The sequence below is a fragment of the Rosa chinensis genome, chromosome 4, assembly GCF_002994745.2.
Source record: "Rosa chinensis cultivar Old Blush chromosome 4, RchiOBHm-V2, whole genome shotgun sequence".
NCBI classification, from domain to species: Eukaryota; Viridiplantae; Streptophyta; class Magnoliopsida; order Rosales; family Rosaceae; genus Rosa; species Rosa chinensis.
In genome coordinates, this window is record NC_037091.1 from 12,718,448 (window position 1) to 12,740,147 (window position 21,700).

At 36.2% G+C, this 21,700-nt stretch overlaps 1 protein-coding gene across 1 annotated transcript; it reads right to left on the reverse strand.

Annotated features, from left to right (window-relative positions):
• Positions 1-700: 700 nt before the first annotated feature.
• On the reverse strand, positions 701-14,915 carry LOC112196916 (protein transport protein Sec24-like At4g32640). Its single transcript, XM_024337396.2, has 25 exons — positions 14,770-14,915; positions 13,554-14,496; positions 12,368-12,655; positions 12,009-12,083; positions 11,786-11,884; positions 11,130-11,241; positions 10,614-10,741; positions 9,669-9,788; positions 8,898-8,978; positions 8,305-8,382; positions 7,984-8,076; positions 7,321-7,375; positions 6,152-6,228; positions 5,636-5,707; positions 5,406-5,489; positions 5,065-5,184; positions 4,901-4,969; positions 4,275-4,352; positions 4,035-4,173; positions 3,463-3,627; positions 2,696-2,844; positions 2,154-2,333; positions 1,863-1,951; positions 1,702-1,733; positions 701-1,217 (listed from the first exon to the last, which is right to left on the reverse strand). The coding sequence occupies exons 2-25, from the start codon at positions 14,418-14,420 to the stop codon at positions 1,108-1,110; spliced, it is 3,360 nt and encodes a 1,119-aa protein (XP_024193164.1). The 5' UTR covers positions 14,421-14,496; positions 14,770-14,915; the 3' UTR covers positions 701-1,107.
• Positions 14,916-21,700: the final 6,785 nt, after the last annotated feature.

Here is a 21,700-nt window from a genome sequence, read left to right on the forward strand (position 1 = left end):
TGCTCTTACACGAGTTACAGACTTACATCCTATAATTGAGGAGTTTTTTCAGACATTACAAAAACTCCACTTCCTGAACTATTTAGTTTTTACATTTTTACCATTGAAAAAAAAAAAAAATTTGTGGCCAAGTGACCATTTTTTTACCAGAGACCTCCTATTACTAGAAGAAGTCTTACGGTGTTCGCCCCACTTGAAGCCTAGCATGCTTTCAGTAGACCAACCTCATTGAATACATTTTTACCATTTTGATCTTATAACATAAATCTTTTCTCATCGAGCAATTTAAGGGCAATTGTAGGGTTTATTCAAAAATTTAATCATAGGCCTTATTGAGTCAACTAATACTAATATAGGACATATGATGATGATACATAGGGTTTGTGACTTTGTAATGGAAAGTCCAATTCGGTTTTGGTTGATTTATTCTGATTTGTTTTGAAATTAACTTCAATTTGAGTTTTAACTCACATTGTTCATTAAATTTCGTTCATAGATATTTTTAAAATTTTTAACTATATATTTATTTCACGGACCATTTTTTTTATGAGTTTATATATTAACCACAACTAGGACGAGTGGTTTTTTCTTGTTACAATGCACCAAACTGAATATAATCAACCGAGCAGAACATCAAAGCAGAATACCAGAGCGCATTGCAGTTATGTCAAAATCCTTGGTGAAAGAGGGATCACAAAGGTCACAAAGATTTGATGAACAATCGCCATAACTTAAAACTGTCATCTCATGAGCATTCTTACAATCTTTTTCCTCCCGTCCATGGTTCTCATATTACATCCTAATTTTTTATTGTCAGACTCAAAAGTACAAATGGAAAAGAGGGGGAGAGGAGAAAGAATAACTTGAATACAACAAAAAAGGTTTTATCACATGATTGTCCCACTATGAAATTGATATTTCAGTTTTAACAAACCTATCATAGCAAAACTCAACTCTGCTTGCTTTTGATGTATACGGTGCCTGTGGGACGAACCCAGAATGCAGATGTACTGCAAGCATCTAATTTTCTTCTATCCTTTTGAATCAATATGTGCTCTAGGAAGTAGTTGTGCTCAAAACTTGTATTCCAAACTAAAGCATAAGCTGTTATGAAGTCATTTTTATCTGTATTTGCCGATGGACATGTACCAGAAACTCAACATAGGAGGGGCCATGGGGACTCTGGTCTTCAACCAAATGTGATAAGAAGAATGCTCCTGCAAGCACAAAGAAAACAAGACTTGATCAAACCAATTAATAATATCTCATTGCATTTCTAATTTTAAAAACTACCAATTAATAATATCTCATTGCATTTCTAATTTAAAAAACCATGTTAACTAATTGGTTGATAGTATCTATTACTTTTTTCTGTCTTTTTCTTCTTTTTTTTGAAAAAATTTACATAGTATCTCAGCCTTGGATCAGACTCGATGGCTGGGTTCTTCGAAATGCTCTTGCATGTGTGTGTCTCTATGGTATACTACATATTTTTGTACTGGTCATCGCATCTGTGTATATATATATGCAAGTAAAATCCATTTGAAATTATCGGGGATTTATCCGATTGAAAATTTTCATTCGATGAGGCCTTCAAAACAAGAGCAGGGTTTATAAGATGATAAAAAGTATATGCAGCATATTGTTTCCACATAGCACTTCTAATTCCGTTTCATTAGAGTTTCGTTTTAGGACGCTCACCTGAAGGATCTCCTTTCTTGCACAATTTCAATCTGCAAGAAGTAAAACAAATTAAAAATTGATTTAGCTGAAAACATCAAATATTAAATTAATTTGGTGCATGACCATTCATTTCTTCCCTGGAAAAAAGAAATAATAAATAGAAATCCTATCAAACTTACCGCAGGTAGGAACATCTCTGGCGGCGTATTTCATTTACCACATCATTCAGCTTCTTTGATAATGAATTATCATACTGCTGCAGCACGAACTGGGGGAACAAACGTTTATGTTAAACAAAGATAAATTGCACAAAAAGAAAGTGTTCAAAATAACAAATTCTAGCCATGCCCAAAGGTTTCAGATACCCAAAATCATTACAATTGAACAGCAAGAAATAGTGAATTGAGCACCTTCCCTATATTTCAGTCACCTAAGCAAGCCTCTAGAGTCAAATTTCAAATGAAGGTTACCTGAGTAGGAAGTTCATCAGCAGTGGTGACGCCAAACAGCTGTTGTAAAATTCCAGAATCCACCGAGTTCCCAACGTATATTAAACAGTCCTCACCATTCTCAAGAAGATATATTCCATCATCACGAACGTGTTCGCTAGAAAGTGGAATCACCGGAGGAATAAGAGATCCATCACCCTCCTGAAAATTAACAAGCTACCAGTGTTCAATGCATATTTTCAACTAGAAGTCAATTCTTGTTTTTTGTTATGAGCCACAAACTATTGTTAGATGTCAAAGAGAAACATGTTCAAACAATAAGATATGCTCCTTTTTCTCTCCATCCAAACTGACAAAGATAGCCATCAACCAGCACATTCCCCACTATCAACTACATCTTTCTCCTATAATTCTCGCATAATGAATCATCAGATGAAGCTACAGCAACCAAACTCACATTGGCCTCCCTAAACAATCTTACCCAAGTGATCTGAACTTTCAGCGGTACTTCAACACATAACACACCCATGGGGAGATAGGCGAATAAAAACAAAATGACACACCTTTTGAGCATCAAGGTCATGGACAGCCACCATCCTGGGATACACCAGTGGAACTGCCAAAGGTACAGACAGGGAGGAAACATGGTTGATCCAGAAAGACCGCTCATCAATTTTTCCATCAGTTCGTAGTCCGGTACTTTTGATTAATGCTGACAAAGGAAAGAATGATAAAATTTATCAAAATAAATAAGCACAAACTGGAAGAAGCTAATCCATTATCAATGAGAACAGAAAATGCCACCAACAACCAAGAAATGATGAGAATAGTAGCAATCTGTTAGAATTCTAGTGGTCATGCTATCTAAATCAAGTAATTCGGCCAAAAAAGAAACACTTAACTTGTCTTTCAGAAATAATGTATTATTGAATTTCATAAAAGTTGAAATGAATGATGTAACAAGTCATATGTGGATTTATAAAGGTTCCTTTCCTCAAGGATGTAGAGTTCAATGGAAGGTATGTATGTGACACGACAATCAGATAATCATCAATGACATGATAATTGAACCTTTTAAAGCTATGATGATGATTAAAGAAAAGGGAATCTACCCCAAAAAGAAAAAACAGTAACAGAATATAGAAGAGCTCCATGTACTATACATGATATTACTAGCCACAATAGGGTTCAATGGCAGAAAGCAGAAAGCAAAACATAATATAGCTTTATACTTGGATATATAATAAGCAAAAAGTGCATTCATATGAGTCAGTATAGGTACATGAGAATTGGCCCCAAAAAAAAAAAAAATAGTAAGAAGAGAATATACCAAGGGTGTATAGAGGCAGGAGCTTCAGTGCCTCTGGAAGAATAAGCTGTCCCGAAGATGATACAGTAGCACAGAATTTGCGGTATGAAAGCAGACTATTGATGCAAAGATTTGTCATTTGTTCCCGTGCACGCAAGAGGGGACTTGACGTGATTTCATTTGCCGCTAGTTATATAAAAAGAACTCACTATCAGAAATTTTTGATATTATCGTCAACAAGCACACTAAAAAGTATTAAATCTGCAGTATGCAGCATGTGAATGAAACAAAGGACACATAGGATCTACGTCTGCATTTCAATCTGTCAGACATGACCGATGAAAAATGGTGTTGAAAATAGTGATTGTCATAAATTAATTCACAATTTTAAGCACTGGGTTTAATTGAGGAAAACAATCACCACATATTGGAAAACAATAACCATAAAGTGGGAAAACATGCATAACAAATGCAACAAAAGTAGAGAGCACTAATGAAAAATAGCATATTTGTACAACCATAAAGTGGGAAAACATCCATAACAAATGCAACAAAAGTATAGAGAACTAATGAAAAATAGCATATTTGTATACCTTGCTTCATGTAACATGAAAACTGAGTGTCCAAATCAGCAGCGCGAAACAGATTACTTAGCATACTAGTGCATGGCAGAGACAAAGTGGTAACCCGAATTCTCCGATGGCCAAACACAGTCGTGTATAAAACAGCACACTGGATATGAAAAACATAAATATGATTAAACAATGAAACAAAAATTACAACAGATAAGATAACGTCATTTAGGATGACAGATCAGAGAACTCAAAAGCTACCTGGAAAGAACATTCTGAGCCATCCTGTAATTTGTCATCATGCTTTAGCGTTACCATAATAGTTTTGTCACAGTCAATCTGCAGCATAGAAGGAATTGGTTATTATTCAACATAGTATTTGACCACTGCCACTTTCCCAAGACCAGACCAAGAAAATAGGGGGGAGGAAGAAAGGAGAGAAATGGAAGCGTGAAAACCAGAAAACAGATAATAAGGTAATCAAAATATGGCTTAGCAGTAAGAGCTAGCCTTGTTCTTAGATTGTAAAGAAGAAGAGGGGAGAGAAGAACCACAAAATAAAACAAGAGAGTGATAAAACGAGCTATAGTCAAGCAGTAAGAGCTAGATTTGTTTTCAGTTTACAATCTTGATTTGATGTTACTGTGAGTCAACATCACTAGTGACCAAAGAAAAAGAGACGACAGAGGAGAATGAAAACAGAAAACAGAATAGTTCAATGAGCCACAGTTAAGCAGCAAAAGCCAGATTTATTCTCAGTTTGTAAGATCTTCATTAATGTTACTCTGGGTCAACATAATCAGTGGTTGACCGGCATTCTACTTCCATGCAAGATAAATGACCATAATATTAGATGTTAATTAGAAGTTTTGTAGAATTGTACAAACCCCAGGTAGGTCGACATCTGTTGGAATGCGTTTGCAAAAGTTTCCAAAGTACTCTTGAACTTGAATACCCTACAATGATGAAAAGAAAATTATATTACAAGAACTTTAAGAACGATAAGCAATCATAATGTAATAGTGGAGAAGAGGCTGCAAAATAAAATTACCTGGCTGCATCTTACACGCATCACTGCCTCAAAACCTTGCGGCCTTGTGACATTCCATCTAAGATCATTATATAGCTTTGCAGGATCAGAGAGAGCTGAGAAGGGATAATAATAGTAAACCTGGAAGATTGTGGAAAAACTTGAACGTTAAAATATGAACTGAGCACTAGTGTAAACAAACTATCATTGCAATTCTTAGATGCATTCCAAATCTAATCTTATAGATTAATGATAGAATTAAGTTTTTGAATAAAGAAAAACTATGCAGAAGACTAGAAAATGATGAGAAAATCCTCAATAAGACCACACAGGTAAAATTACAAGATAGGATTTATTAATACCTGCCCTCCGGTTGTTCTGGGGATGACTGAGATAGAAGCAATATCTATGTATGACTGGGTAGTGATAAATAAATCAACGCAAACCTGGAAAGTTTCATGGAGAAAATTAGTTTGAAAAAGTTATGCTCAACAGTTACCATGACCAGTAGAATTCTTGGTCGATATACTTAACCATTGATAATTTAATGATCATTAAGACTTTAAGAGATAGAAATTACTTATAAGTTTACCTGATATTCAGCAAATTCAATTGCCAATGTCTTTAAAGTTTTGTCCACGGGCTGGAGTAATTTATTGGGCTCCTGAAACACAGTTAGAGTAAGAAAACGTAATTCCAACACTACAACAATACATATTCTCATCACCATTCAACATCTTTGGGGTAGGTCAAATTTGTTAAGCAATGGGACAACAACATAACTACGGTCCTTATGAGCATCAGATCATCATTTGACATATTCAAACCTACTCAGTGGCGTATGATAAAACATATATACTACCACCCAGGATGTCAATCTCTTTTGCGATAATTAGGGGATTAATAAATTGCCTTTTTTTTTAACTGTATAAAAGTTTGCCCAAAAGCAAGATTTAAAAAATGGCAACAATTCAGAGAAGCATGAACTAATAAGAGAATACTATCTAAGCAAATGTCAATCCAGACAGGGAAAGGAGAAACCAAGTCATGTGATATACTCTAAAAACACAGAGATGGCAACAAAAGCAGTACAATAACGTAACTGTACCTTCTCAGCTGAAGATATATTAGCTCTTCCTTCAGCCTCTCTAGCTGAAAGCGCTCCAATTCCAGTTGATGGCAACACTGCAGACAGCATATATCATTAGTATGCTCTGAGATGCCAAGAAACCAGATACTCTGAAATATCCTTTTTTGGGAAGGACCCTTTTAGTTACAAAAACAATTAACATGAATGGAGCAAGGTGTCCACCTCAACAATAAAATAGGAAATACAAGTTATACACCTAACAAACAAAGATAACAGCAGACTAACTCCCAGCTACTTTTTTGTCTAATAAGATTACAGCATATATATATATATATCCCTAAATTCATCAAAACCAATGCCCACATCTGTTTCTCTCCGGTTAACAATACAAACCCAGGTAACTTTTGACTGCTTCCCACCACCTAAGCCCTTGAACCATTCTCCTAACATTGCACAACAACCTTGCAAATTACTGAGCTACCATCCATAAATAGCTTTCCCCAAAACTAAAAAGCCAGCGGATAGTGAACAAACACGTGATCAATGTTTTCCATCCTATCTATACATGATACTCCAGTTAGGAAAGGAACAAAAAAATGGAGACCTTCGCAGCATATACCAAGTGCTTAACTTGCATGCAGCAATCCAAAACAACACATTGACCTTAGGTGCAGAGAGGTTAACATGGCTTTGCAATTGCATACAAATTTGTTTCTCTAGTGACTGTAAATGATGTTAGTCTATAAAAGGTATACAAGATAAAAGCGAGAAAATTATTATATCATAGGTATTACTTGAGAGTCATGGTGAGATATCATAACCTCTAATCATAGAGGAAAAGCTTACTCGCGAACTGGAACATTTAATTTGATATGTATGTTCTGGTTCTGGGTTGTTTATTTGTAACCAACAACAAAAAGGTAACTTTATTGAGTCTATTGCCTGAAGTTTTATGAAACTATAACATTTTTCAAAATTCTTCTTATGACGCTACTAATGGTATATGGAACTCTTAACCTTGGATCCTTCAACAGACTTGAATACTTATTATTTTCTTTTGGGTCTCTAAACTAGACGTAACTGCAACCCCAACCACTCGTTTCTTCATTCTTTGCTTGCAATCATCTAGAGATGTGATTATAAAGATATAGCATATAAAGGACGAGCATAAGTAGATTGGAACTTGCCTGACTGAAACACCAAAAGTTTCCCTCCAGTACTCTTTATTGCCAAGAAAGCAGCCTACATAATAAAGGAAATAGTATGAATAATGATGTGTGTGTGTGTTACATTCACACACTAAGAATTTACACATCTACAAAAACCAATGTGAAATTCGTACAGGTATTCAAATGTAGCTAGACTAGAGCCCACAACAGCAACAAATGTGAAAAAAATGTGTAAGAAGTAAATTTGATTACAAACTTGAAATGCATTTTGCACGTCAAATCAATATTAGAAACCTTGCTGCATAAATAAAAAGGACAAGGATCAATGGGTGGACTGGTTGATCAACTGCAGTCAAGCTGTTACTCTATGCTTCTTCTTTTTTTTCCTTTTTTGAGAAATACTGTCTATTCTTTTTTCTTTTCTTTTTTTCATAAGAAAACTGAATTTCTGTCTGAAGTACTAAATCTATCTATGCACATAAAACAATAAACAAAGCAGAGTTCATGGGTAAGCATTCAAATATCAAAGGCACTGAAGTCACAGCTAAGAGAAACAAGACACAAAAGTCATGAACAAGAAGTTCACAGCTAAAAGAAACAAATTAGATCTCTGAGTTGAATGCAATATTTAAAGTAAATAATACAGTCTCATGCAATATGCATTACGACATTATAGCATACCTTGATTGCTGCACCAAAAGCTGATTCAGCAGTTTTACTATTCTGAAACATAGTTGGAATACTTTCCAGCAATTGCTCCAAATGTTGACGGCACTGAAAATCCACAAAAGATAATTTAGTTTAATAAGAGGCATGCAAAATTTCAATAATTATGATGACAGATCGACTCATAAATGCTTTTTTTTTTTCAAATCACTGCTTCATAACCCATGCACAACTTCTCAATTTTTCTATACATTTCAGAAAGGAGATAATAATAGCTGCTATGGATTGACAGATTGACTTATTAAATGCTTGTTGTTTAGGGAAATAGCTGGTAACCTCGGAAAGCTGAACAACTACATCAGTCTCTAGAGGAGTGTAAACATCTTGTACATCAGGAACAATAAGCATCAAAGGCTGCAAAAAAATTTGAAAGTCAATATTCATAATCAGTGTCAAACCTTTCCAGAATAATTATGGGCCAAAAAGGAATTGAAAGCCATCCAAGGATACACAAATGAAAAAAAAATTAAAAAAACCCTCCTCCCCCTTCACTATTATATAGTCTAGCGTCTAGCTTTCAGCGATTAGCAGAAGCTATCCCACCATTCCTCAAACCTAACTAGAAATGCAATCTTAGATCAATATACCTTGAACTTAACATCAATTTTTTATAGGGGTGAGAGAAAAGAAGACACCTTGCATCCTATCAAAAAGTCTTCAATTTTTATAGAGGTGTTTGTGTGAGCATGCAGATAGACGTTTAATCACAAATTAATTAGATCTTTCCCAAGAGTTAAACCCTGACCTGGCTCAAACAAAAATATCAAGTAGAATCCTCATCTAATGAAGTCATGAGATTGCAAAAGAGTGCATGCTCTTAGTATTCATATATTTGACTTTAAATAGAAAGAAGTACAACTTATGTTAACCTGCTGCAGTGCACGTTTCAAATTGTAAAAATGGATTGTCGAGTCAAATGTCGCTATCCCCACCCTTGTCCGAGGACCTTCCTGCAACAATAAACACATCAACATAATTTGTCTATAATTCTAATTGCAGTTGGTAATTATTGTAAAACCAATGACTATTCAGCTTTCAGGAAAATGAACCAATAAATCATACTCTCATAAATACAATCCCCTACACATGATGTTCAAAAACAGAGTAATATAGGCTTTGAAAGTAATTTGGAATAAATCAATCAGGTTTCTGTATCAAAACATTCCAGCATTCCTGCTAACTTAAATTGTTTTGATTTAGGTTGTTTTCAGGGCTTCTGTGTTTTGGAGTTTGGAGTTTGGTGACTCTCTTACTGGCTGATGGACTGCTCGTAAATTTCACTAGTAAAGTATATACAATCACAATCTATGCCTACTTTGGTCATATGGTCAGCCACACAAATTCTCAAAATCGAATGAAAAAAGAAAAAAAAATCTATAGCTAATCCTCCAAATTTGTGCTTATCTACTGCATCCACCTGTCAACCTAAATGCCATTAAGCAAACATGGAAACAGCAAAATTGAGAAATCCAAGACCAAGATGAACTACTAATGATAATCTATTTAATTATTCGAGACTGTTAAGTGGGAAAAACAAATTATAAATAAACAATACAGAGGACAATTTTTGTAGAATTCCAGGCTACAGTGTCAAACCCTTGCTTCAAAACTTAATATTGCATGCAGGCAGAAGAACTCACAGGAAGATCAGCAATAACTTGATTGATTGCGCTGCAAGCTGCAGCAGTTGCACCAGTTTGAATGGCATTCATGGATACATCGATAAGGAAGAAGTACACAGCTGGCATGGGATCACGCACCTAACATTATTATAGCCAATAATAAGAAAATGAGGTGATCAAGAGAATATATATGAGTACAACAAAGTTACAACTCCAGTGAAGGTAAGCAAAAGTGTTTATTTTGTTCAAGAGGCTTTTGGAAAAAGAACCGTCAAATGATAAGAACAAACTCTTCCAATAGGGTTCAAAGACAGTATGCAACAACAGATAATGTCAACAAGTAACAGAGAATACTAGCACACTTACATGCAAAACCATATATTCATTCCTTCTATTTCATTGTCTATTTCCTTGTTAAGTAAGAGAATCTTGTTGCAAAATAAATTCGGAAAACGATATTTGGGAATCAAACTTTTCAATGCTAATGCAATTTTCTAGACACTCTAGGGACCAAAAAGCATTTTAACATTACGCCTACAATAATTTGAAGTTGTAGGTCTCTTGGCCAAGATACACATATTACATAGGAAAAATGTTCTCTTGCCAGATATATAGCATGTTATATTGCCAAGTTGGGAATCTTGCACACACTTCCCACCAACAGTTCACATCTCAATGATCCTGATTAAGAGTATAGCATGTCCCCATCTTGTCTGCCAAAACCTTCTTGGAAAATGGGAGACAGTGAGGGGGAGGGAGGGAGGTGGAAGCAAGGTTTTGAGGGCTATAAAAATTCCTAAAGTAAATATGCATATGAGTCCGTCAATATATTGACGAGGCACCCGAGATGCTGGAAACCTCTTGTTTTTCTTTAGTAAGAAAAATGATGCATATTATTATACTGGTAAGGGAATATCATAATCAGACTTCAACAAGAATTGCAGATATTATTAATCAACCAACCATGTATTCTTTTGAGGCAACAAATTCAACTGTTCCCCTACATAGCTCAGGCCGATCATCAGCATCTCTACGTCTGCCATCTGGACCTAGATTGCAGTGGTAGTCGCGGGGAGTCTCATCAGTAAATCCTGCACAAGAAATGGCATACATTGTAAGCTCACCATTTTAGAAACATATACACATAAACACTCTACAATATAACTTAATCCACAGAAAAGAAGATGTCAAGCAGAAAAGAAGGAATTGTAAGTTACATATTCTCAAGAATATACAACTGGCACCACATAAACCTCATTAAGTCTATAAAACATTTATAGTCATTGCTTAAAAAGATAGCAGTTACTGTATACAATATAAGAAGTTCAAAAACTTTTTAAGCCAATTAAAATAATTCATGTACCGAAAAAAAAAAAGAGTAAGAACAAAACAAGACAAAGCAACAATGTCGTACCACACCATAAACAGAAAGAACAGATCACATAAACATACATAAGTGCAGAAAAATATCTTACTCACCACACAAATTGCAGATGAATTGCCTGCCCTGGTCAATGAACCTCATGAAAGGATTTATGTAGCCTTTGCAACGAGAACATCGAACAGGGCCACTTTCACCAAAATCTACAATCTGTAACGAAAAGGTTCAGTACAAAAATTATAGCCGGATACATCTTTTGATCGCTATATCTTTAAGTGCAAAATAAGTTTTTGGGTTTCATCTAATATATTAATTAAGAGAAATTTGACTTTATTATGAAAGTGAACCTAGGGTTTCTTATGGAAAGGAAAATTATATAGCAAGTTCCCATGCAAAGTAAATATGGTTTTAATGCTAACGGGTAGGATTCTATTGTCGTATTTATTCTGTGTCGGATCTTTTTCAGGAAAAAAAAAAATGTTTCTTGGTAAACTACTCACCTACGTTGAAACGTACCTAACTTAATTTTTTTTCTTATCAAATATCAAGTACCTGACTCACTTTCTTCTAATAAAGTCTTTGTTTATATGATCATTATGATGTAACAAATAAACGTTAAAAAAATTAAAACTCAAAAATATATTAATTAACAAATTCGTTTTGACTTTTGAGGAGTAAGGAACAAATACAGCAACTATGGTATCTAAAACAAACAGTAGTGCTATGTGCAGGAAAAAAAGAATTTATGAAGTACTTGGATTGGTTCCTCAGATGGATGAGGAAGGGCAAAAGGTTCAACCAACAAAGCTAATGGCATCCCTGATGTTGTCAAAAGATCAGCAGTGCATGGTATCTGGTATAGAGACAACACAATAACATTAATAAAAAATAAATAAATAAATAAAATTGCTCCTTTAAAAGTAAGATCTGAAAGTGTTTTACAAACAGATCAGCCCATCCATAAAAGCTAACCCAACCTGATTGATGGTGCACCTCATGTAACGTGGACTGCAATTCCCAGTGTCTCTGACGATATAATCACTTGTAGCAGGCTTCAAAATAAAAAAGAATCAGAAGGAAGATATAATCACTTGTAGCAGGCTCAAAGATAATAAAAGAATCAGAATAAAGAAAGTGACTGGCAATAACCAGCCTTTTAGCTCTCTAAAATTTACTTTGCAGCATGAACTTTTGTAAGAAATGGAAGTTAAACTATACTTTAGTACAAACTGGAGGCTGAAGTGAGTATAAAAGTAATGAAGCATCATGAAATACAGCTAAAGCATATATTGAAATCAACTAATAGTTTTCTTCAAGTTAATGAATGAATAAATACCGGAGGTGGATTTGCTTGATTGGCCTGACGAGTTTCATGCAGAAGTACTGAAGAACTTGGTCCAGGCCGAGGAATTTGATTGGGATCAATCTTTGATGACCCAGCCATAGGAGTTCCAGTTTGACCAACAGCCGATGAGATGGTAGTCATGGACTGATTTGGCAGCGGTTGTGGTGGCATTCCATACATTCTAGGTGGTTGAGCAGAGCCAGGAAATTGTGGGGGTGGAGCAGAGCCAGGAAATTGTGGGGGTGGAGCAGACCCAGGAAATTGTGGACGTTGAGCCACCTAATGATGTTCAAATATTTCAGACTCCCATAAGAAATGAATTCAAAGGTCCATCAATTTTACCCATTAAAACGATTATTGTCCACCACTTGGCTTTATTGATCAAAAGAAGAATTATATTTACAAAGATATCTACTGTTAGCACTGGTACTCTGGTAAAGTATATAGAAGCAGTGGAAACCTTATACCCTATATGGTAACTTTCATGTTTTAATAGTGGAAGTATGCTTATTTCAGGAAATACTATTTATAACTTAAAGTTGTAAGATGCAAAGTAATGCTTTAGCATGTGGCATCATAATATTGTTGCTAGTATATTAGGAAATTTAGAAGAGCCGATATGATGCTTTTGTATTGTAGCACATGATGCTTTTGTATTAATAGATGCTTTCGCTGAAACTTGAGAGCATGCACTAGTAAGAGTGTGCTTCTCTTGAAGAGAGGGTGGAGGTTTGTGCTGACAAGCTTTGAGTTTGTACATAGTGAGAACTAGGTGCACTGCTAAGCTCACAAACCAATTGCTACTTGTTGTCTATAACAGTATACACGTTAGCTACAAAGTGTACTTCTGGAACGGAAACAAATATTTTAAATAATACTTAGGTTCACATAGTCCCTTCAAATAATTTTGTGGCAGAAGTCAAACTATCTACTTTCAGATATCTTATATTTAAATATCTGGTTTCGCATATCTGATCTTACATTTGATTATTTACATACCTTAGGTGTTGTTTAAAATAGGACATCTACCTTAACTTTATACATTATATACCCGCTTCATGTTAATGTTGTCAGTCAACTAACAACTAAGCAACATTATGATATTTGGTATATCAATAATTAGTAAAACCAAAAACAACAACAAGAAAAGAAATACAAGTGAAAATATATCACTCACCCCTTGTTGCATTGGCCATGACTGTGGGCTATAAGGAGAACCAGGAGGAGGAGGCCGCATGCCTTGAGGACCTGACGAAAATGGCGGTGCTTGTTGGGCGGTAGATCCTGGTGGAGCACCAACTGCTGGACCACCGAGCACCGAATGCATGGTTGGAGCACGAGGAGGAGCAACTGAAGTTGGTGAAGATCCAACAGGTGGTTGAGGTAAATTTCCAGTTGGAGGAAAACGAGGTCCACCTGGCACAGCCCCAGAACCAAAGACCGGTGGCCCATTACTCATTCTACCAGGTGCGCCCATAGGGGGCACAGCCTGACCGCTAGCGAACGGCCCAGGACCAGGGCGAGGACCTGATGAAGGCGGTGGTGGCATTGAACCTGGACCACTTGGCAAACCCGTTGTCTGGAAAGGACTGGAAGCTGGGCCAGAAGTAGGAGCTACCCCAGGAGGAAAAGCCCCAGGAGGCGGTCTAGACCCAAAAGGTGAAGACTGGCCAACAGGTGGGCCAGTAGGTCTTACTGCGGCGGTGCCAGGGGGTAATGTTGCTTGTGGACGGGGTGCTGCAGGTCTCGCCGGGGGAGGGCCAGGCCGAGAATATGGCGCAGAAGCACCAGGTGCCCCCGGGGGAGGCGGTGATGACTGGAAGGGCGGCGGTTGGCCAAAAGGGGATGATGATGATGGTCTAGGAGCAGAATTGGGCATGGGAGGAGACTGCTGGCGATTAAGATTCAAATTCTGCATGTTACCGGATAACGAATCGGGGTTTCTCTGAGCATTGTTAGGGTTGTAATTTGGGGGCGGTGCCCCTGGTGGAGTGTTACTGTTATTGGGCCTAGGTGCCCCTGGAGGAGGCACAAAAGCTGCCATTAAAACCCAACAAATCTCAACGACCCAGATCCCCTAATCCTCAACTTTAGCCAATTCAACAACCACAAATCGAAATCTACAAACAGAAAAAACAACAGAATTGAACAAGAAATTCAGAAACTCATAATCACTGAATCAAAAAAAAAAAATCGAAACTTTGCATTAGATCACTCTTGTGCTTGGTCTCAGATGACCTCAGAATCAACTCAAAGAGTAATTACGATTCAAGAAACTGAGAATTTCGCAACAGTCTGCTGGTGATCGAATTCAACAGCAAAATCTTTGAAGAAAAAGCAATGAAATTTTCAAGATCTAACATTTAAGAAGTTGTGGGTTGCGATCAGTAAACCTGGTAGTGAAGGTGGTGGTGGGTTGGTGCTTCTGTGCTTCGATTCAGAGACTCGTGAGGTTTTCTGAGAGAGAGAACAAAAAAAACGAGTCTTGGTGAAAGTATAACTGACCAAAGTGAATGCGGAGACATATAAGACATTAAGCTCTTTCCATAATAAAATCCCATGCCTATATGCATTGGATTGGACCCCCCGTTATTTCCTTTTTTTTTTTTTTTTTAAGTAAATAAACAATTTTTTTTCACCAAAAAACAAATTCAATTTACTTCTACAAGTAGAAAGGCACAAAACGCATTGCATCTCTTCCTAATCAAAATTGCAAGCAACGATCACGATCGTGTGTGAGAGAGAATCGATAATAATATGTGTTTCTATGTTCCAAAAGTTATGATCTTTAGTGAAATTATCTTTAGTTCGAGGTATGGTTACTACACATCTTACCCATGTTTTAAATAAGAAGATGTTGTTGGTAGTTTTTTTTTTTTTTTTTTTTGAAGGAAACGGAATTAAGTTCTAATAATAATAACGATCTCTCTCGGTCAAGGTAGACGAATTCGAAAATTCATCGTATTACATCTCGATGCACAGATCAGCCTGCAAAGAGCAGAGCTACCAGAAAAAAAAATAAACCAACCTAAAAAAGAAAATGTCAAAAGTAAAAAAACCCTACACCTATCCAACCCTAAATCAGAGCAGCCAACTTGACAAGCATTGAAGCCTAAGACCTTCAATGGTATCTCCACTCATCAATCAACACACAGCAACGATCAAGGGCAGAATAGGATGAGAGCCGAGCAAAGCTCAATTATTCAAACAAATTTTAAAAAAAAACTGCTACTCTCCCAAAAACCCACAACAGGCCTGTTCCAACAAAGAAAGGTGAAAAAATGGGCTAGCCCAACCATGCCACAAGCAGCAGCCCAGGCAGGTGGAGGCCCACAAGCCAGAGCCCATCTCCTGCACCTCACCTCCCTAGACCCCTGCAACAAACCATCAAGGAAGTAGCTTCCAGTCACCAGTCCTCCTCCATATTCGTGGCCTGGGGACGATACTCCTGGACCCTGACCTAGAAAACTGCCACCCCTAAACTTTTGGTCTAAACAACCGCCGCCCAGAGATTAATGTAGCACCTGACCCGACCCCGACCTAGAATTCAAAAGTTCAAAGCCCTATCCCCGCTCTGATCCACAACCACCTAGACGAAGTCAAATCAAAGCACAGTCAATCATGTAGCACTGTCGGATCTGGTTTAGGATCGAAACCAAAAACATACAGTCAGAAAGGCTCCAGACCATAAGCTTCTCACAGCAATCACGATCGAAGCTGAGTACCTGCCCTGCGCCACCGCCGTACCTCGCCACTCCACGATCTTCGCCTTACCTAAGGGAAGTGCGCCGCCGCCGATCGAAACATAAGTTTCGAAAACCTAGGTCACTTGAGAAGCTTTGAGACACCTTTGGGAAAAATATTTAGACTTGGTAATCTTAGCTAAAACTAGCATTTTTTTAATTAAAAAAATAATAAATAATTAAAAAATGCCCCTTAGTCCACCTCACATTTACATATGCCAATGAGAATTGAACCCATGACCTTTACAATATTAGAATTATAATTTACCAACAGGTCACAGCTCACCTACATCTTAGCTAAAACTAGGGCTGTCACTCGGTTGGTTTGAATCGGTTATAGGTATTACCAACTTCAAAACCAAAGCTTTCGGTTTCAAAATTGAGCTACCAATTATCAACCAAAATTTTCGGTTTTTAATCATATCTACCAAATTCGGTATTTCGATTTTTGGTATTACCAACTTTATAACAACTAATTCTTTGTAATATAAATTAAAATGAACAAAATTAGGTTTTTCAATTTTATAACCATAAACTTCGTATTTATCTACTAATCATAGCTTTCTTTTGTATATATGACATCAAATTTTATCTATTTTCAATAAAATTAGGTTATTTAACCATTTTGGACTAGGTTAATCAAAATAAATATACTATTAATTATGTAGTATATTCAGTAATGTTCATACTATTATGAAAACTTTTTTGTTTATTTCTTAATATACATGTATGTGTATTGAAAATCATAGTATATAAAGCTAATATTTAGATAATCAGTAAATTCGGTATTTACCAAAACCAACCCAACTTTTTCGGTAATTTTTTATTTCAGTTTTATCGGTTTCAGTTACCAAAAAGTCGGTTTACCAAACCTAAAGTATCGGTTGGTATTCGGTCGGTTTGGTAATTACCAAACCAAGTGGCAGCCCTAGCTAAAACTGGCATCTTCATGTTGTTGGTAATTTAGTTGGTAAATCAACACCAAAAATAAGCAACTTCTTCTTACCTTGGGCAAAGTCCTAGTGTCCTTAGACTTGGAGCTAGCTCTTGCACTGATCTAGAAGGAGGGCATACTAGTTGTTTCTCCTGTGAATAAAAGAAAGATAAAGAGGTTGTTGGGGGCCAAGAACAAGGCCAAACAGGATGGGGTGAAACCTAGGAAGCTAAAATTGACAAAAAATCCAAGAATATATCTGAGGAAGAAGCGCACTTTTAAACCTAAAGAAAGCAAGGTGCAGCGGTTGAGCATCCTAGGGCTAATATGGTTATGGATGCAGTGTTTGTTAGCATTCTTGGGGTTGATCCCTCTACATAGAAGGGCCTTTAAGGATTATGAATAGGGGTTATAACTTAAATTGTTTGGTTTTTATACTTAGTAGTCTCAGGAACTGATTGAGGAAACTAGTTGCTTGAAGCTTATTTTCATGGTGATGTTACTTATGTCACTTTAGGGTCTCCTAGACAGTGAGTCAATTATGGCATAGCCCGCAGATGATGAATCATTGGGTAATGTTACCTACTTTTTAGCATTAATAGATTGACATCAAATTTCGATTAAAAAAAAATGAAGCAAAATAATAAAAAACTTTACTAAAAAGCACTAAATATATAACGATAAAATTGTATTTGAGTCATCGAGTGACCAAATGGAGTAGTACTAAATGTGAGGACTAAACCTCACGTTTAGTACTAAAGTTTATCAATGTACATGTGGACTAAACTCTCATACTAAATGTCAGGACTAAAGTACCAATTTTTTTTTTTGAGAGAAATTGTCAACTTGATTGTAGTGCAGCGAAATTACACATAATGATCCGCCCATAAGGCTATCTAATAGAGCCTACATAAGGAATTCAACATTTTTAATCTAATAGTGAAGCATATCCAGAAACTATACCTAACACTACCTACAAGAAAATAAAATAACGAGCTTTGTTGGTATCCCTGGCAACATTCCTCAAACCCAAATGCCTACAAACTTCACCCCCAAAGGAGAAGAAGTTTTGACCAAATAAAAATAATAAATAAAACTGAAAAATGTGATCCAAGCCCAGACTAGCATATCCAAATCCAAATACACCAAGCCCCAACCCATTAATCTAGAGGAGACCTTAAACCAATGGGCCCAATGGGACTTAACAGCCTGTCACTACTTCTACAGCCACCGCCTCACCAAGCCTGAGCCCCAGCCACCAGCAGCTCCGGAGAAGCCAGTCGTCCATCCTAGCAGTCCTTGCGCTGTACTGTCACCAAAATTGAGTGTCACCGACAAAATAAACAGCCATGGCCAACTAGCTCACACCACTCATCCTCAATCCCAGCAGCCCAAGAGCCTATCACACCACCAAAGAGAATCCCTACAAAACGCCACCTAAAAGCCCGACCAACAAAGCTCTGACCACTCTGCACTGATAGACTAAAGTACCAAATGGGCTAAGCTTTAGGGACTAGTTGTGAGTTTCCCAAACAATTTATGGGAGTAGCAACTATGCTTCATTTAAAGTTTGTTACAAACAAAAAAAAAATTATGGGGACAAGAAATCTAGAAAATTTACTTTAAAAACTCTATGACAAAACAATAAAATACTGATACTAAATATATACTAAGTGTCTTGTCAAAACTTTGCTAGTTCAATCATATGAAAATACAAACATCTAAGCTAATTAACTATTGGTGTTTAACAAAATGTGTGTAGAATTCCCAAATTCAAATCCTTCTTGCTTTTTAATAATTAACAAAATAACACTTATATTTGAAGTTTAGGTTTAGATTTATTATTCAATGCATGTTTTTCTTTTTTGAGGAGGAAACGTCATTTTATTGACTAGAATGTTACAAGACCGACCACGATCTATCTACTGAAAAATCCACCATTAAGTAATGTCATTCTCATTGGCTAATGATTACTTTGGACAGAGTTAAGCACTGAAAGACTATGAGTAACAATTCAAAACAGCCAAACTAATATTTAGTTTCATACATATAATTAACTTTGTGTAATTAAATTTTTTTTTTTCACACTCTCAATCTCATAGGAGCAGAGTCTGCCACACTCTGAGAACCCATCCCCTATCCCCTTATTTTTTATGTGGCAGTTGAGGTAACTCAATCAGAACATTTCATTAAATGATGTGACTATGTCACATTAGCTACCATGTAAGGAGGAATGCAAGTAACCACTGCAAGTGGCCTAGTGGTTTTTGCCTAGTTGGGTGTGCTCCCCAACCTAGGTTCGAACCCCGAAGCTGTCAAAGTGGTCAGACACTGTGCTGCAATGCACAGTTGGAGCATTTCATATGCGCCAAAAGGTTTATCTTGGGCCTAAGAAGCCTTTGGGTTCCCCTTGACAAAGTAAAAAAAAAGGCAGAATGCAAGTAATATCCAAAAAATGGTTCATATAGTATTACTCTTAGTAAAAAGCAATACATGATTATGTATAAATGAGGAGGACATGAATTATATTTCTATAAATGTATGGTATTGTAAACATGAAAATCCTGCGACGTATAAAAGAAAGACACGTATACAAAATAATATATATTTTATAAAGGATTAAATTCGGCTTACTACCTTGTACTTTCAAGGGTTCATCAGTTCAGTCCATGCACTTGTAATTTAATCAGAAAAGTCCTTACCCTCTCCAATTTGATCAAATCGATCCAATCCGTCACTATTCCTTCAATTTTTGCTGTTAAAATGCTGACGTGAGACCTTCACACAAGAAAAATTCTCAAACTACCCATCGCTAGGCAGCCCGCCGATGTGTCAATGTTGTGAATGCAGATGGGTAGTTTGGATTTTCCAAGTGGTGACGGATTGGATCGATTTGTTGAAATTGGAGAGCGCAATGACTTTTCTGATTAAATTAGAAGTGCAGGGACTGAACTGTTTGAAAGTATAGGGTAGTAAGCAAAATTTAGTCCTTTTATAAAGTATGGTACTTTATCTAATGCTCGGTATCAATCAAATTTAATCTGCTTGATATTTATATTTAATGCTTGATTTTAATTTAGATCAACCCATTTAATTTGATTGATCCGTCAAGCTAAGCATCAAGAGTAAATACCATTAGCAATAAATTGACATATTCACGCCACCTACTTAACTAATGGGACATGTGTTACTCTTACTCTACGAGCGTACTTAAACCTGGTGACTCATGAGTTACGTGTACCATTTGTAGCACTGAAGTGCCGGTTAAACTTGGTTAATCACAAATTCAATAATTGATCAATTCAATTTATTTTCAGTAAATTTATTGTGTATACAATTACATACTAGTTTTCTTCTAAAAAATCTCTGTTTCACTAAGTCGATTTGATTTGGTTATGAACAAGAGCAGTGCTACAGACACAAAAAAATTATACCAAAAAACAATACCAAATGACATGGCGTCTGAGTTGGCGTCTTACGTGCCATGACATTCAATTTAATAATTTCCAGCAAATTTCAATTATTTTATCTAAAAAACTAATTAGTCAACAAAAAAGAAGAACGTGGTTCACCAAACAACCAAATCTGCTACCGCCCTTCTTCAAACAAATCAAGCAACCACATCTGCAGGATCAAAAGAGCAAAGAAATCTAGAGAATAGCGCAAAGAAATTACATAAAATCTGGGAGACTGTATATATAATAGTACAACTATTTCTTTCTCTCTCTGACAATAATAAGAATTCATATTAAATTCATTTGAAACTCATTTGAAACCCAGTAGAGATGGATCAGGTCATCAATTGAAAATCACCATTTCTCATTTATTCCATCACTACATATCTCTATTTCCAGCAGAATGAAACCCACCACCACTAACAGTATATAATAGATCATTATTCAATTACCAATGAACTAATGAATTAAGCCATACACAACTTAATTTGTATTCTATTTACTCTGTTTTGGTTGATGGCCTTTTCCTACAGTTGAGTGTTAAAGTGGGGTTGGTTTAGGGTTCTTCATTCCTTTTGTTGTTGTTTATCATATACATTTTTTTCTTCTAATTAAACAATAATAACTTTTAATTATTAATCTTTCCATTTTAAAGAATAAAAATAAACATAAGAATACATGCTAAAAATAGTTTGATGATATGGCACCTGCCACATCATTTGGTATAATTATTTGGAATCTCAAGCATTTTTGTATGAACAAATAGTGATTTCATAAATAAAACTATAATTCTAAAAAAAAAAACAAACTATAAAAGTGTGGGATTGGGATGGGAGAAGTTGCTGGAGACAACACGTTGAAGGAGAAGTGATGGGAAGATGGGTCGTCCGGACTCTGGAGTTTTTTTGTTTTGGTCCGAAGAACTCTCGAGGTTGGAGAAGAGAAAGTTCGTAGAAAAACAATTCAAAGTCACAAAACTGAGAATTCAATATGAAAATATATTATAGACGCTTGCTTTTTGCCACCGCCGTTTAGAGGCAACGGTCACTGAAGCGCGTATGGCGTATTAGACTTGGGCCCCACACACTGCACAAAAACAAACTGAGAATTTGAATGTCTTTTCCATCCAAACTCACCACCATCTGCAATAATAATATCACACCCAAAACGGGTCTGCTATTTACCCTTTTTG

What these genes read in the sequence shown, in the direction of transcription:
- LOC112196916 (XM_024337396.2), bottom strand. Translation starts at nt 14,420, where the DNA reads ATGGCAGCTTTTGTGCCTCCTCCAGGGGCACCTAGGCCCAATAACAGT. An exon ending in TTGAATTTGCTGAATATCAG is followed by an intron (nt 5,490 to 5,635) that starts GTAAACTTATAA and finishes GAAACTTTCCAG; the next exon opens with GTTTGCGTTGATTTATTTAT. An exon ending in CAGAGATGTTCCTACCTGCG is followed by an intron (nt 1,734 to 1,862) that starts GTAAGTTTGATA and finishes TACTTCTTGCAG; the next exon opens with ATTGAAATTGTGCAAGAAAG.